At 45.6% G+C, this 14,394-nt stretch overlaps 1 protein-coding gene across 1 annotated transcript in view; it reads left to right on the forward strand.

Moving 5' to 3' along the window:
• The window catches only part of TCERG1 (transcription elongation regulator 1), a 63,237-nt gene continuing 49,070 nt past the window's right edge, over positions 228 to 14,394 (forward strand). Inside the window, 5 exon segments of the mRNA XM_003354339.5 lie at positions 228 to 334; positions 6,264 to 6,489; positions 8,644 to 8,796; positions 10,999 to 11,278; positions 11,281 to 11,355. Coding sequence (XP_003354387.3) covers positions 276 to 334; positions 6,264 to 6,489; positions 8,644 to 8,796; positions 10,999 to 11,278; positions 11,281 to 11,355 — 793 coding nt within the window. The 5' untranslated portion in view covers positions 228 to 275.

Genomic DNA, 14,394 nt, shown 5'->3' on the forward strand with positions numbered 1-14,394 from the left:
CGAGAGGGCGCCGGCGGTTCCTCGTTGCTAAAGTCTCGTTTCCCGTAAGGCCTTCGAGCGACCAATCAACTGGCTGTCTCCATACCGCTTTCAAAGTCGGCGGGCCCTTTCACCAATCATAAGGCAGATACCACCCTTAGCGCGAGGATGGATGGGAAGTTTGACCAATCATTTCACAGATCTCTGCTCTCTCCGCCTCCCTCACGCGGGATTGACGATCCGTCAGGCCAATAGGAGACGCTGAGGCGGCGGGTGGGTGAACGCGGCCCTCTGTAATGGCGGAGCGTGGCGGGGACGGGGGGGACGGTGAGCGGTTCAACCCGGGGGAGCTCAGGTAAGGGGCCCCGCTCTCCCTCGCATCTCGGCGCTCCGGCGGCCCCGGGGCTGGGCGTGCCGCGCGGAGAGCCGGGTGGAGGGGGGCCGGGGAGCCGCGGCGGCTGCGAGCCAGGACCGCATGGGGTGAGGGGGAAGGGGAAGGCGGCTTGAATGAGCCGGGCCGGGGCTGGGCCGCGGCCTCCTGCGCGTCCCCGGGGCGCTCCCTGCGCGCTTCGCGGGGCCCCGCGCCCCTCGCGGCCCGCGGCCCGCGGGCCGGGTCCGGCCTTCGCGCTTCGGGGCCCCGCCTCGGGCGCGGGCCGCCGCCGCCGCCTCCGCCGCGGCGACCTCCGCCCTCCTCGGGCTCGGCGCGGCCGCGGGCCCGGGTGTCCTCCCCGAGGCCCCGCGCCGCCGCGCCCCGCTGCGCCCTGTCCCCGCCGGCCGCGGCCCGCGCGGTCCCCGTTTGCCCGCTCCCCACTGCCCCGCCTCGCCGGCTCGGCCTGGACTTCGTGCGGCCTGCCTGCCTTTTCGCCCCGGTTCCTCGTCCCGCGTTCGTGCCTGGTAACAATAGCGGGAGCCGTTTGCCGGGCGCCTCCGTGGGCCCGGGAGCCCCTCCTGGGGGTCCCCGCGACCCTCACGCCCGCCCCCGGGGAGGGGGTGCTGATCCCGTGTCCCAGGCCCCAGAGCTGAGCCGTCTTCGGTTAAGTGAGTGCCCCGCGGCAGGCGAGGACCCGGAGCCGCCTGCAGGTGGGGAAGTAGAACCGCGTCGCTTTGGTGGGATGGTGGCCCCGGGAACTGGCCGGGACCCGGGCCGCCGGGCTCGGAGCCTGCAGTCCTCCTCCTCCTCCTCGCGCTGGGTCTGCTCGCGCCGTCGCCCCAAGCAGGGCAGTGACCTTCCTCGCCCTGCTTTCTCACCGCCTGTGGAATTTGTCGTTAACATTTGGTCCCAGTGTCCCGGGGGTACGATGAGTGGGGTTTAAGGAAAATGAGGTCCTGAGTTTTCTGTCTGGTCCTTCCCTCCCCACCACGGGAAAAGGTCGTGCGAGCCGTTCCCCTCCCGTTCTGAATTGTGCCATTGTCAGCGTTTGGGAATGAAAAAGAGCAGAGTAAGTTGGGAGGACTCTAGCATGGTCCAGAGCTCCAGATGGAATTATGTAAGGAAAATGGGTATTGTTAAGATTTCAGGGAGGAAAATCTTGTCTTTGAGATTCTGAGTTGTCAGAAATTGTTAACTCTGGCAGGAATACAGTCTTACTTCTTGGAAGACTCTTAAATCCTTTAAACCCCGTGTGTACACTTGAGTCATGGGTGATCGCACTGCCTTGTCAGGGTCGCGCAGTGTTAGGGTGGAAGGATTATTTCTGATTCTCATCTCCAGAAGGTTCCTTGAGCTGGTCTTAAGGGATTATTTGGGAACATTAGTTTGCATTTTAGAGAGTATTCCTCGTCAGCTTTACAAGGAGTAGCCTTCTAGACTTTATTAATAGTAGTCCAGACGTTGTGCAGGCTTTAAATGAGATGTTGTGTTGTAGGTGTTCCACACCTTAGCCTCTTGGATTGGAAGTCCTCCCAGAGCACGTTGTACGGACCTTCAGTTTAGCACCCCGTGGTTTAAGAGAAATTAGTTGTTCTCCACGGCAGAAATTGGGGCTCAGTTTTTGTGTTTGTGTCCTGAATGTGTTTTGTGGCGTTTCACCATCACGGAGTCTGATGGATAAGGGGTTCAGTGGGTATATAAATAACTGTATCTAGGAGGTTTAGAGATGGCTCACCGCTCACACCTGCATTTATTAAGTGTGTGCAGTGTGAGAGTCACTGAGCCAGGTGCTGGCAGTAGAGTCTTGAACCTGACAAAAAAAACCTTTGTCCCCAAGGACCTTTCATGCTAATTAAGATTGATGTAAATTGTAAACTAAGCACATCAAATAAGGAAATTGGCCTGCAAGTGTGAGGAGACTTAACCAAGATCCCTGACTTATTGACAGGGTCTGGATTAAAGCCTAGGTCTCCCTGCTTGGTGTCTGCCGTATAATTTGCTCCCGTTTATCAGCGTTTAAAATTGTTTTCTCCCCCTGTTATAGTAAAGTAGTTGCAGTCCTCACCATTGGGAAGATTGCATATCTGGGTATAGGACTCCAGGGAAGTACATGTGTTCTTACAAATGTGTGTGTGTGTGTGTTTTGTGGTCATGCAGGTAGGCTTCTGTTTTCCTCACATTTGGAGGTAGTAGGAATGCAAATAATCCACAGCAGACAGAATTTGTGTGGCGATCCAGATGCTGCTAGAACTTGGAGAGTCATATTTGTATAGACCCTTGACCCAAGGCCTTTGTGTAGTTATTACTGCTTCATACCGTATGGCAACGTGCTGTCTGAGTTACCTCCGTGGTACAGTGGGAATAAGAATGTGCTGGTGGTACCACTGACTCGCTTAAACCTTAAACAAGTTCTTTTTCTGTGCTGCCGTTTCCTCTGTAAAAATGGTGCCAAACTTAGCTCATTGGGTTGTCTTGAGGATTCAAGGAGTTAGCAGAAATAATGTCCAAATAACCATGCCTGGTATACAGGAAGTACCCAGGGTTCCCTGTCATTATTAGAACAGTAACGGAACACCTGCCATCCCAGGCACCGGGATGCAGCAGTAGATGGAGGAGAACCTGTGTGCTAGTGGGTAGAGGTGAGACAAGGGCAAGCCAGTAGTGAGAGATTTCCGCGTGGCATTTACCATAGCTGTAAACTCAAATTGGGAAATGAAGGAGAGAGGCAAGGGCTAGAGTGGGAAAGCAGTTGAAGGTGACCGTTGAGCGGAGGCAAAGAGGGAGAGTTGGTTATATAAAGATCTGGGGAGAAGCACGCTGGGCAGAGGGAAGAACACCTGCGCAAGGCTTGAGAGAGTGGAGGAGTTGGTGAGAAAGACTAGGATCTACAGAGAGACCAGCAAAGGCCAGGTTGTGTTCAGCCTGCTAATGGTAATTATAGTAGGTGACACTCCTACTAATATTGATAGCATTTGACACTCACTCATTCTGTCCCTTTTCTGATGTTACAGCGACAGCAACAGTAGCTAATACTTACGGAACCCTTCTGTGCTGGGCAGGGTTCCAAGCACTTTATTAGCTCATTTAATGCTCACTGCAGGTTCTGGGAAGGTGGTTGTGATGAAGCACTGTGTAATAAAGAGCTCAGCATGTGTGCTGTACATCTCTGACAGCAGAAGATGGCAACTTGAGGCTGTCGACAGGAAATTCTGTGAATTTGACCACCATTTCAGTGGCGGACTTTTGGAAAGCCGTCTAGTCAAATTGGCAGTAAAGTGAGTTGCAGGTAGGACACTGTGCTAGGTGTTGTGTGGGAATGAGAGTAATGACAGTTGAAGTAGTTTACTGTGTACCAGATATTATCCTAAATGTTTCACAGGGATTATCTCATTGGACGTAGAGAGGCTAATTCACATCTGAGTATATTCAGCTCTGAAAATATGTAAGTAGTCTGACAGCAAAAGCTACAACCCCGATTTGACTTTTCATGATTTTAGAGCCTGAAATGCTTAACTTCAGGTTATAACTAGGAAATAGAAAATTCTAAACAAAGAAACAGGATAGATTTTTTGCAAAGGATGAAGCAGACTCAAAGGAAATAGGAGATTAAGGTACATTAGTAACTGAAGACTGAAGTGGAATAACTTTCCTTGGTGGTTATGTTTTTTCTGCCCTACAGGTTGAGACATTGATTCAGTAACAGGGACCAGCCCTCTTTCGGGAGTCCTTGTAATTTGAAAAAGACTGATAATTCTGTTACAGTCTGAATTCCTTTTTGCAGTCACTGTGTTTTGTTTTGTTTTTTTTTTTTTGCATTTTAGGGCAGCACGTGCAGCATGTGGAAGTTCCTGGGCTAGGGGTCGAATTGGAGCTGCAGCTGTGGCCTACGCCAGAGCCACAGCAACGTGGGATCTGAGCCGCATCTGTGACCTGTACCACAGCTCACGGCAATGCGGGATCCTTTAACCTTAACCCATATCCTCACAGATACTAGTCAGCTTTGTTACCGTTGAGCCATAATGGGATCTCCTGCAATTAATGTTTTTAACTCATACTTTTAATGTTGAGTGTAGGCTCACTTGCAGATTTGGTTAAATATGTTTGTATAGTAGTTTTGGATGTTTTTACAATCCTGATACTCCTAGAAGGGGAATTGCTTCCCTATTAGCATTTTTTGGTGTCAGAATGAAATTACGATGTGGAAAATTTATAGACAATTGAAAGGGTAGACTTACGCACAGGGTTGAAAAGTGGAAGAAAGTTGGAAGAGCCTGGTGAGGACAGGGTATAAGAATGATTGTCACCAAATGTACGTGAGGAGTGTAGTTGTTAGTGTCCTCTTGAGCACTGAAGTGTAATTGCCTGTGTAATGGAGAAATTCAGAGTGGCTACTGGGAAGACTGTTAGGTGCTCAGTGAATTGACAAATCACAGAAGAGATTTCTCTTAAGATTCTCTGTGCCCTGTGGTGAGGTAGCTCAGGTGCAGTATCCCCTAGGCAGGTGCTGGTTCATCGAGCGAATTCTTAGCGAGCTCTCCTCTGGGGAGGCACAGCCATGTGCTGGGGAGGGACAGGTGAACAGGACAGACAGTTCTTGCTCCACAGGGGCTTGGTGTCGTGTCCCCACAGAACCAGTTGTGTGGCCGTGGGCAAGTTCTTGTACTTTTGAGTGCCTTCATCTGTGAAGTGGGGATCAGGTCCATCTCATAGTGTTGTTTTGATGATGAAATGACTAAAAGGGTGCTTACAGCACTGGCTGACACATGGTAAGCCCTTGTAAGAGTTAATAATTTTTTCAAGAAGCGCTGCTGAGAGCAGAGCGCTAATACCGTCTTATGTGACATTGCTTGTCTGCCTCAGTGGCACGGAGCAAATAAAGTAGGGTGTTTGGCTGGAGCTTGGAGGGTGGGTAGGTCGGTACAGTGTAGAGAAAGGCTTTCCCTTCAGTTCGAGAATATTAGTGACCTCTTAAGCTGCCCCTTGTCCAGCTGTAGAAACCTTGTATTTGGAAGTAATTGCAAACCTCCAGAAAGTTGCAGAAATACAGAGAATGTGCTTAGTGTTAATATTACATCTGTTCTGCTGTATTATTTGTTATTTATTATTATTATTTATGCATTCTCTATTACTCTGAGCCATTTGAGGGTAAGAGCTATACACTGTGGCCCTGTACCCCTAAATACTGGCGTGTTCATTTTCTAAGAGAGCTCGTCTCTTACCTAACACAGCACAGTTGTCATCTTCATAAATGTCACTGATAGGATCCTTTGTTGTCCGTGTTGCAGCGCTGTCAATTCATTAGGTCCTTGTGTAGCGTTTCTTCCCTCTAGTTTAGGGCCCCAACTAGAGTTGGTGTCGTGTCGTGTCGTCATGTCTCTCTGGCCTCCTTTATTCTAAAACATTTCCGTCGCCTACCTTTGTCTTTTAGGTCTGGCATTAGTGTTGCTGAAGAACCCACCCCCCGTTCCCCGCCTAACAGAACATCCCCCAGTCTGATAGCCGCCGTTACTAGGTGGAGGTTGCACCTTCCTGCCAGGGTCCCTCTCAGTCACGGTGATGTTTGTGTGCCTTTCAGTCACAGTTTTCCTTCGTAGTTGATGGTAGTTTTGGGTACCTGGTCAAGGTGTCGAAATAGGTCAGTGTCCCCTTTGCCTAGCGTTGTGTTTGTCTCTCTTTGCAGCTTTAGGCAGCACGTGGGGAGCTGTTTTAAGACCATCCCGATACCCCCTCATCAATCTTCCTCCTAGATTTGGAGCCATTGATCATTCTTCCTGGTTTACTGTGGTGGTACAAAATGCTGACTTTTCAACTCTGGTTTCTCTTAAGGGCTTTGAGCATTTGATGTAATGAGAAATTAGTAGCTCCGTCTTTGTTATTTGGAGAACAAAAATTTATTCATTGCTTTTCTACACAGGATGGCTCAACAGCAGGCCTTGAGGTTCCGAGGCCCGGCTCCCCCCCCAAATGCGGTGATGCGAGGCCCTCCTCCTCTCATGCGGCCTCCCCCGCCCTTTGGTATGATGCGAGGCCCACCTCCACCCCCGCGGCCCCCGTTTGGACGTCCTCCTTTTGATCCTAATATGCCACCCATGCCTCCCCCAGGAGGGATTCCTCCACCCATGGGCCCTCCGCACCTCCAGGTAAGGAACGCAGAGGTGGCTGGGTCTGCGTTGGCGTTAGTGTCTGTGTGCCACATGGGCTTTGCTTAAAAACTTGGGCTCTTGATTTCAGTTTCTAGGAAAATGGAAACTAACACTGCATTAAAGTGCTGTTTAAAAAGCAGTGGTAACTCTAACGAGGATGGAACTTCAGAGCGGGAATTTAGATGGTGATAGAAAAACGCACATGTAAAATTAGGATTGAATAGGGTAGTTCTAGCCTGCCTTCATTGCTCTCTGAGACTTGCCTTTAGTATTCCGTCTTCTTTAGGGGAGGTGAAGTTGGGAATCTTAATGTATAGAGTGGGAGAAATTTATTTTCAATAACACGTGGTGCCAATAATTTGAAATATGTATGTGTTTTCCTGAGTAGTTCTCTCCAGAAATGATACCTAGGATAGAATCTAGAAGTGACAGTAGCACATTTTGTAGGCACACTACTGGATTTCCCCCCCCCCCAGGAAAAAAAAAAAAAAAAAAGATTATCTTATAATTTTAGAAATAGAATCGTTGTGAAATTTCTTTAAATAAAACCTTTTCTGGTGTTTTAACCTTAGACATTATCCCTCTTCAGTGTATTTAGACTCAGTTATTATCTGAAACGAGGTTGTGAAGGTATCAACTCTCAAATATCTACTTTTGAGATTATATTCTTTTTGATTGTTTTTCTCTGTTTTCTTAGTTTATCCAGCCTGTACAAGTTCTGAAACCTATTAAATGCAGTGGTATCATCTGCCTTCTGGTAGCTTAGATAATGAAGGATGAACTTACTAAAAATAGAGAGAACGCAGGACTCTTTAAGTGATGTTAACTCTTTTTCAACAGGGGTGTATTTATGGAAGAAATACAGGGTTTGAATACTTTGCTTAATACTTGTTTTCCTTCCTAAAAAGGAACAATCCCCCTTCTCCTAGCCCCCTTCAACAAATTGTTAAATGGTTTTGCATTTTCTTCAGGATTAGAGTGAGAAGTAACTTTTTGACCTGGTGACTGGTATAACTTGTTACATATGAATATATTCTACTTTGTGCCTTTAGGAGTTAAAGCTCCTTGCAGAAAATTGTCAGAGGTGATGGGTGAAGGTCACCCTCTAATGGAAACGGATCAGATGTTGTAATGGGATACTTTCTAATGTCCTGAGGGTTTTCTTGGTCTCGATTTGTGATGGTGTGGTTTTACATTAAATCTCAGTGATTTCCAGCTGTTGGTGACTGGGATACATATGGGGTGGGTGTTTTATAGAACGCCCTGTAGCTGAGGCGTGAAAAACACTAAGCTGAGAAAGTGGAGTATGGGAAAGAAAACATTTTTAGGAAAATGAAATAGAGTTTCACATTTTCAGCGTAGTGTCATTTCTCTGATCCAGATTAAGATGCTTTGGATAATTGAATTTTAATGTTACTTGTAGATTATAGAGGAAGTCTTTTTAATCCCTGTTTAAAATCTGTTGTAAAAACAGGCAGACTTCTTTTCTGCCTTGGTAAGTAAGATATAGCAGTTAGAGTTAAATTGTTTGGTGCAGGGTCTTGAATTGTGTCAGCAATCATTGAAGGAATTATCAGATAGTATTGAATTAGTAATGGCGCTGGGAGATTTTTTTTAAAAATTGTGATGTATGCCATTTAAAGTCTTATTTTCCTTGAAAGAAAATGAATAATTTTTTTTTCTTGTAGGAAAGGGAATAAAAGATTAGGTAGATCTGATTTTTATGCTTTGGTTAGTAGTTGGCTGTGTTTGTAAAATAATGTCTGTCTGTGGTTGGTTCCTGTTATAGGTGAGCTCTGGAGGCATTGGTGTAGCTGGTGTTAAAATGAAAGCATCGTTTTTTTTTTTTTCTTTTGAAAGTAATCCAGTGCCCCGCGTATGAAATAGGCAGTCGAGGTATAAAGAATAAGCAAAACTCATCTAGAATGCTATTACCCAGAGAAGACTACTGTTCGTATTTTGCTGTTCTTCTTTCTAGTCTGTTTAGTAATCAGTTTGCAAAGAAACGTTCCTTACACAATCTAAATAAATGTACTTGGGTTAACTCTTAAACTGGTTTCTCTTTCAGTGCTTTTCTTTGGGGTAGAATTTAGTAATAATGTGAAGGGAATGAGATAAACACAAGTGACCGTTTTTCTTGTGACTTAACAGAGACCACCTTTCATGCCTCCACCCATGGGGACCATGCCGCCCCCCCCGGGTATGATGTTCCCCCCAGGAATGCCTCCTGTGACTGCTGCCGGTGCTCCAGCACTACCTCCTACTGAGGAGATATGGGTGGAAAATAAAACTCCAGATGGGAAGGTAACATACTTAGGTTGGGGGGGAGTGGGAGGGATCGGGAGTTTGGGGTTAGTAGATGCGAACTATTACATTTAGAGTGGGCAGGCCACAGGGTCCTACTCTATAGCCCGGGGAGCTATATCCAATCTCCTGGGGTAGATGGACGATGATGGAAAATTTTTTTTGAAGTGTACATGTGTGCGTGTGTGTGTGTGACTGAGTCATTTTGCCATAGAGCAGAAACTGGCACAAGATTGTAAATTAATTATACTTAAGTTAATAAAAAGGAGAAAACATGGGAGCTCTTGCTGTGGCGCAGCGGGATCGGCAACGTTTTGGGAGCACTGTGACGCGGATTCAATCCCAGGCACAGTGGGTTAGGATCTGGCGTCGCTGCACCTGTGGCTTAGTTCGAGACTGTTGCTTGGATCCCATCCCTGGCCGGGGAGCTCCACATACCATGGGGTGGCCAAAAAAAAGAAAAAAAAATTAAGGGTGTTATTTTCTCGGAGGCAGAAAAGTAACTTAAGAGTTCTGGCAGCTTGAGATCAGTGAATATATCTTTGCCAATTAAGAGTGAGCCTTGCGGAGTTCCTGTTGTGGCTCAGTGGGTTAAGGACCCGACACTGTTCCTTTGAGGATGTGGGTTCAATCCCTGACCTTGCTCAGTGGTTTAAGGATCCAGCATTGCCGCAAGCTGCAGCATAGGTTGCAGATAAGGCTGGGATCCGGTATTGCTATGGCTGTGGTGTAGGCTGGCAGCTGCAGCTCCGATTTGACCTCTGGTCTGGGAACTTCCATTTGCCACAGGTGCAGCCATTAGGGGAAAAAATGATCCTTGGGTGAGCAGGGATGGGGCGGAACTCCAGGAACGGCTCACTGGATCGGACTTGGCGTAGACATAAGGCTGCCTGGAGCACTTACATAGGTTTTCCTGTGATTCTAGAAGCCTGTGTTTTAAATGTGTGCCACAGGGCCTCACCTGCTCTCAGGCTTAGAGTTTGCTGGGATTCACAGGACTCAGCATGGAGTTTTACTTGCAGCTCAGACTCATTACATTGAAAGGTTTCAAAGCAAAACCAGCAAAGCCATACATGGAGTGCAGTCTAGAGGGAACCGGACTTGAACCTTCAGACGTCCTTTCAGTGGAATCCTATAGAGTGTATTTAATTCCTGCAGCATGGATTTGTGAAAACACCCGGGAAGTGTTGTCTGCCTGGGAAGCTCTCCTGAGGTGAGGAGTCAAGGGTTTTCGTTGGGGACTGGTCACTTATTTGGTACCATCTGCCTGGCACGTGCCAAATTCCAGACTCCCAGAAGGAAGGCAGGTATTTAGCATCAACGACATTTTTCGCGTGAAACGTGTTTTAGGCGTCAGGAGCCATTCCTGTCATCTCTCCTGAAGTCAGGTCCCCGAGGGCAGCCCAGCTCAGCGTAGTAAGCAGGGCTTCCCGAGGTTAGCCCTCTCAGGCCCACTGTATGAACTTTGGGCACAAAATATAACCTTTGTTCTCCTTTTTTGGTGTGTGTTAGAAATATAATGTGCTTCTCATGGAAAATTGGGGGAAGGGAGAAAGGAGTGAAAATCACCTCTGGTCTCATGCAAACAGCCAATTGTGATGTACTTTGTCTTTCCTAAGCTTTTTTTTTAAATACCATTGAGGCAAAGGTGCGTGTGTGTGTGTGGTGTGTGTGTGTGGCGCGCTTTTTAGGGCTGCACCTGCAGCATGTGGAGGTTCCCAGGCTAGGGGTCCAATCGGAGCTACAGCTGCCGGCCTACACCAGAGCCACAGCAACGCCAGATCTGATCCGTGTCTGCAACGTGCACCACAGCTCACGGCACCATCAGATCCTTACCCAGTGAGTGAGGCGAGGGATCGAACCCGCAAACTCATGGTTCCTAGTGAGATTCGTTTCTATAGCGCCACATTGGGAACTCCGCATTGTTGTTTTTTAATGCTGTTTTGATTCTGTTGCTTTTTTAAGTTGAAGTATAATTGATATACAATGGTGTATTAATTTCTGCTGTAGAGCAGTGGTTCAGTTGTATGTACATGTATATACATTCTTTGTTAATATTTTCCTTTATGTTTTATCTCAGGATATTGAGTACAGTTCCCTATGCTATATAGTAGGACCTTTTTAATCCATTCTATACATATGCATTATTGTTTTTAAATGACAGCAGATTCTTTGATACTAATGATTTTTCTTCCTCTGCAGGTTTATTATTATAATGCTCGGACACGTGAGTCTGCATGGACCAAGCCAGATGGAGTTAAGGTTATTCAGCAGTCAGAACTGACACCTATGCTTGCAGCCCAGGCGCAGGTGCAGGCCCAGGCGCAGGCCCAGGCGCAGGCGCAGGCGCAGGCGCAGGCCCAGGCCCAGGCTCAGGCGCAGGCCCAGGCCCAGGCCCAGGCGCAGGCGCAGGCCCAAGCACAAGCACAAGCAGTGGGAGCTTCCACCCCTACTACCAGTAGTCCAGCACCTGCAGTATCCACTTCACTTCATCATCCACCCCATCCTCTACCACTTCGACCACCACAACTGCCTCTTCAGTTTCGCAGACAGTATCAAGTGAGTACTAGTCAGCTTGTGTTTTCATGTAGGGCAGAGAAGTGGACACGTAGAACTGCATTCCAAAGTGACCCTAGGGGGGCAGGTATTTTCCTTGATGTCATTTAAAATATATTTTTGACATAAAGACTTTTGGGTAAAAACAGAAATTTACATTAGTAGAAGAAATTATTTGCCCAGTTGCGATTCATGAAGCTAAAACTGGGGAGGTATAGAGTTAGCTATTTAGCTTGGCCAACAGTAATGCCGGCTGCTGTGGGATTTGCAAAATAAGTGTAAGTCTTGGCCCCTATCTTGCAGAGTTTCCAGTTTTTCTAATTGAGGAGGCAAGAATAATGCATGTGAAACAATTAGAGAATAGCATGCAGAGTTATGCAGCGAAAATAGAAGATGTAAGAATTCAAGAAAACGGAGAGACAAGTGAGTGGACCGCATGGGTATTGAGGTTGTTTATGAAGGATGTGTGGTAGGATTTGAGTAGGTTCAAAAGTTAAGGAGAAGTGATTCAGGTAGGAGGGAGCAGCGCAAGCGTAGGTCAGGTCATGAGGATAATGTAGTTTATGAGATGGTGGGAGGATTTGTATTAGTTACTGAGTAAGACTGAGACCAGGTTATGAAGAGTTTTAAGAAGCAGGCAAATGGGTAAGGCAGGCAGATAGTCAGCATAAATGCAGTATTTCGGAAGATTTTTCTGATTTTCACTTTTTGAGTAGTGTTGAAATCAGGGAAACTTGGGAACTTTAGAATAATCTTGTTGAGAGGTGGGTGGGTCTTAGAATGGGATTCAGCAGATGAAATGACAAGTTGAGATAGAAGCAGTCCAAGAGGTAAGAGAATTTGCAGGTATAAAGTCATTGAGGCCCGAAGGTTAAATCACTTTGAAAGAGATGAGAGGTGATTAATAGATTTCAGAGATGAGAGAAGAATCTAATTTGCTTAAAAGGTTGTCATTAATATTTTTGCTACTACTTCTGGGATCTGTGGTTTTTTTTTGTTTTTTTTTTTTTTTTTTTTGGTGTATGTTGTTACTTATTCTGTAGGCTGAGATTGAGCCCCAAAGTATTTAAATAATTTTATTCATTTGGTGACTTATATGATAGTGGTCTGAAGATAGATAGTTATCTCTATAGGGTGATTATAATTTAGGTTATTTTGCTACGTGGATAAAGACGAGGATAAGGAAGACAAAAACAAGCTGCCTCTCCTCCCTTCCACAATAGCTTCAGGGACCTGGGAGTTACTAGTGTCTATTAACCTTGTAAGAGATATGTATATGAGAGAAACTTAGTAATACTACTGAATTTAAATTCAAACTTGATTTTATTTTATTGGCACAAGAAGTAACCACAGAAGTAGGTTAAGGTACATGTGATGTGGAGACAGTTTTTTAAAGGTCCTATGTGATATGTTTTAGAGAGCTTGGGAGAGAATGTACTTACTGGGATGATGTAAGAAATGCTCTCCAAGTCTGTGTTCTGTTGTAGCGAGGGTGAATTCTGATAGGGAGGTTTGTGATACTAGCTAGTTGGTTGAGGCTCTTTGCTTTTTTTGTAGGCGAGTGCTCCTGTAAGCCGTGTACCCAGGCAGAAAACTGCCAGTTTTTTATGGTGAATTTGTGGTAATGGGAGAAGGAGATGAATTAAAAGCAGTGTGGTTCTTTGTGGAGGGTCTGTGTTATTTCCGTTTTGTTTCTGCCTTCTTAGGAAAGGGAAGTAGTCGTACTTTGTTTTAAGGAAGGTGGGTAGCCAGAAACTTTGAACTCTCCTATGTGTACCCCATGTCTCTATCCGAGTGGTCTGTCAGAAGGCCCATAGGCATTGGTGATTATCAGCCATTCTGTTCATAGTTCCTGTTGGTCATTTTTACACTACCCTTCAGCGACAGGGAGCCCTTTATTCTGAGAACAGAATTGCAAAATCTTGTTCTTTTTATTGCCTTTTAAACATTGGTTTTGATGTCTGAGTATTCCTGACACCTGTTTTTATTTCACTTGATTCAGTGTCATGAAGTGTTGTCATACTACAGTCTTAATATTTCTCAGTCTGTTAGAGATAGTCTCACTTGTCTTTTTCAGTTAAGATCTGAGGCTGGATTCATAGTATATTTTGAGGTCTAGTGTTATCACTAGTTCTTTCAGCAAGTGGAGTTCGAAGGAATTTACCTACTATAATAAAGTCCTAGCTGCCATTCTCTCAGCTTCCCATTTAATTCTTTTATTGCCTATATCTTTTTCCTCTGATGACTCATGACTGCTAATCAAATTCAGAAAATCCTGTGTAGCAGGAGGAATAGGTTAATGAATACTTTTTGTCATTGCCACTGGAGTTCCTTTCCACTTGAAATTTGATACCTTTATAATTCATTTTCCTGACGATGGTACTTTGCTTCATAATTTTAGCAAAAACTGCAAAATACTATTACCATAATATTTAAAAGATGTAATTCTATGGACTGCAGTATAAACCTGTGGGTAAATGGAACTAAAAATAAAGGAATTTATGCTTTAAATCCAGTTGAGCATAAACTCATCCTGTGCAAGTTTGTAAAAAATGCTAATGAAGTCCTACTTCTCAGGGAAGTTGGGAAGAATCACTAGATGTATATTCAGCTGCTGCAGTAGATTACAAATGCTAAATGGTATATGTATGGGACTGGGCAAATGTTGCATGTAATTTGTATTTTTCACACTGTTATAAAATTATATTAATATGATACTGTACCCTAAGGCTAGGTCTATGCTAGACCAACAATTCATTCCTGGGCCCCTGAAGATACTTGTTTGGCCCTGCTGTCTATTTAGCCAAGGTGAGTCCCTCATTAACAAGTATGAAATTGCTCACATCTTCCCAGCCTAAGTGAGTTTTTCATTGTTAGGAGCTGAAAAAAAGATACTGACAAATTTTGTCAGTTGGATTATTGGGTGGTTTGCATTAAACTGTGTGCTTTCCCTTAGGATAAAATTGGCATAAAGATTGGGAAAGCACTATTTAATTTGATAAATTTGTTCTTAGTCCAATATAGGAGACGTTGACATTTTTT

This window comes from Sus scrofa, chromosome 2, assembly GCF_000003025.6.
Source record: "Sus scrofa isolate TJ Tabasco breed Duroc chromosome 2, Sscrofa11.1, whole genome shotgun sequence".
Classification (NCBI taxonomy): Eukaryota; Metazoa; Chordata; class Mammalia; order Artiodactyla; family Suidae; genus Sus; species Sus scrofa.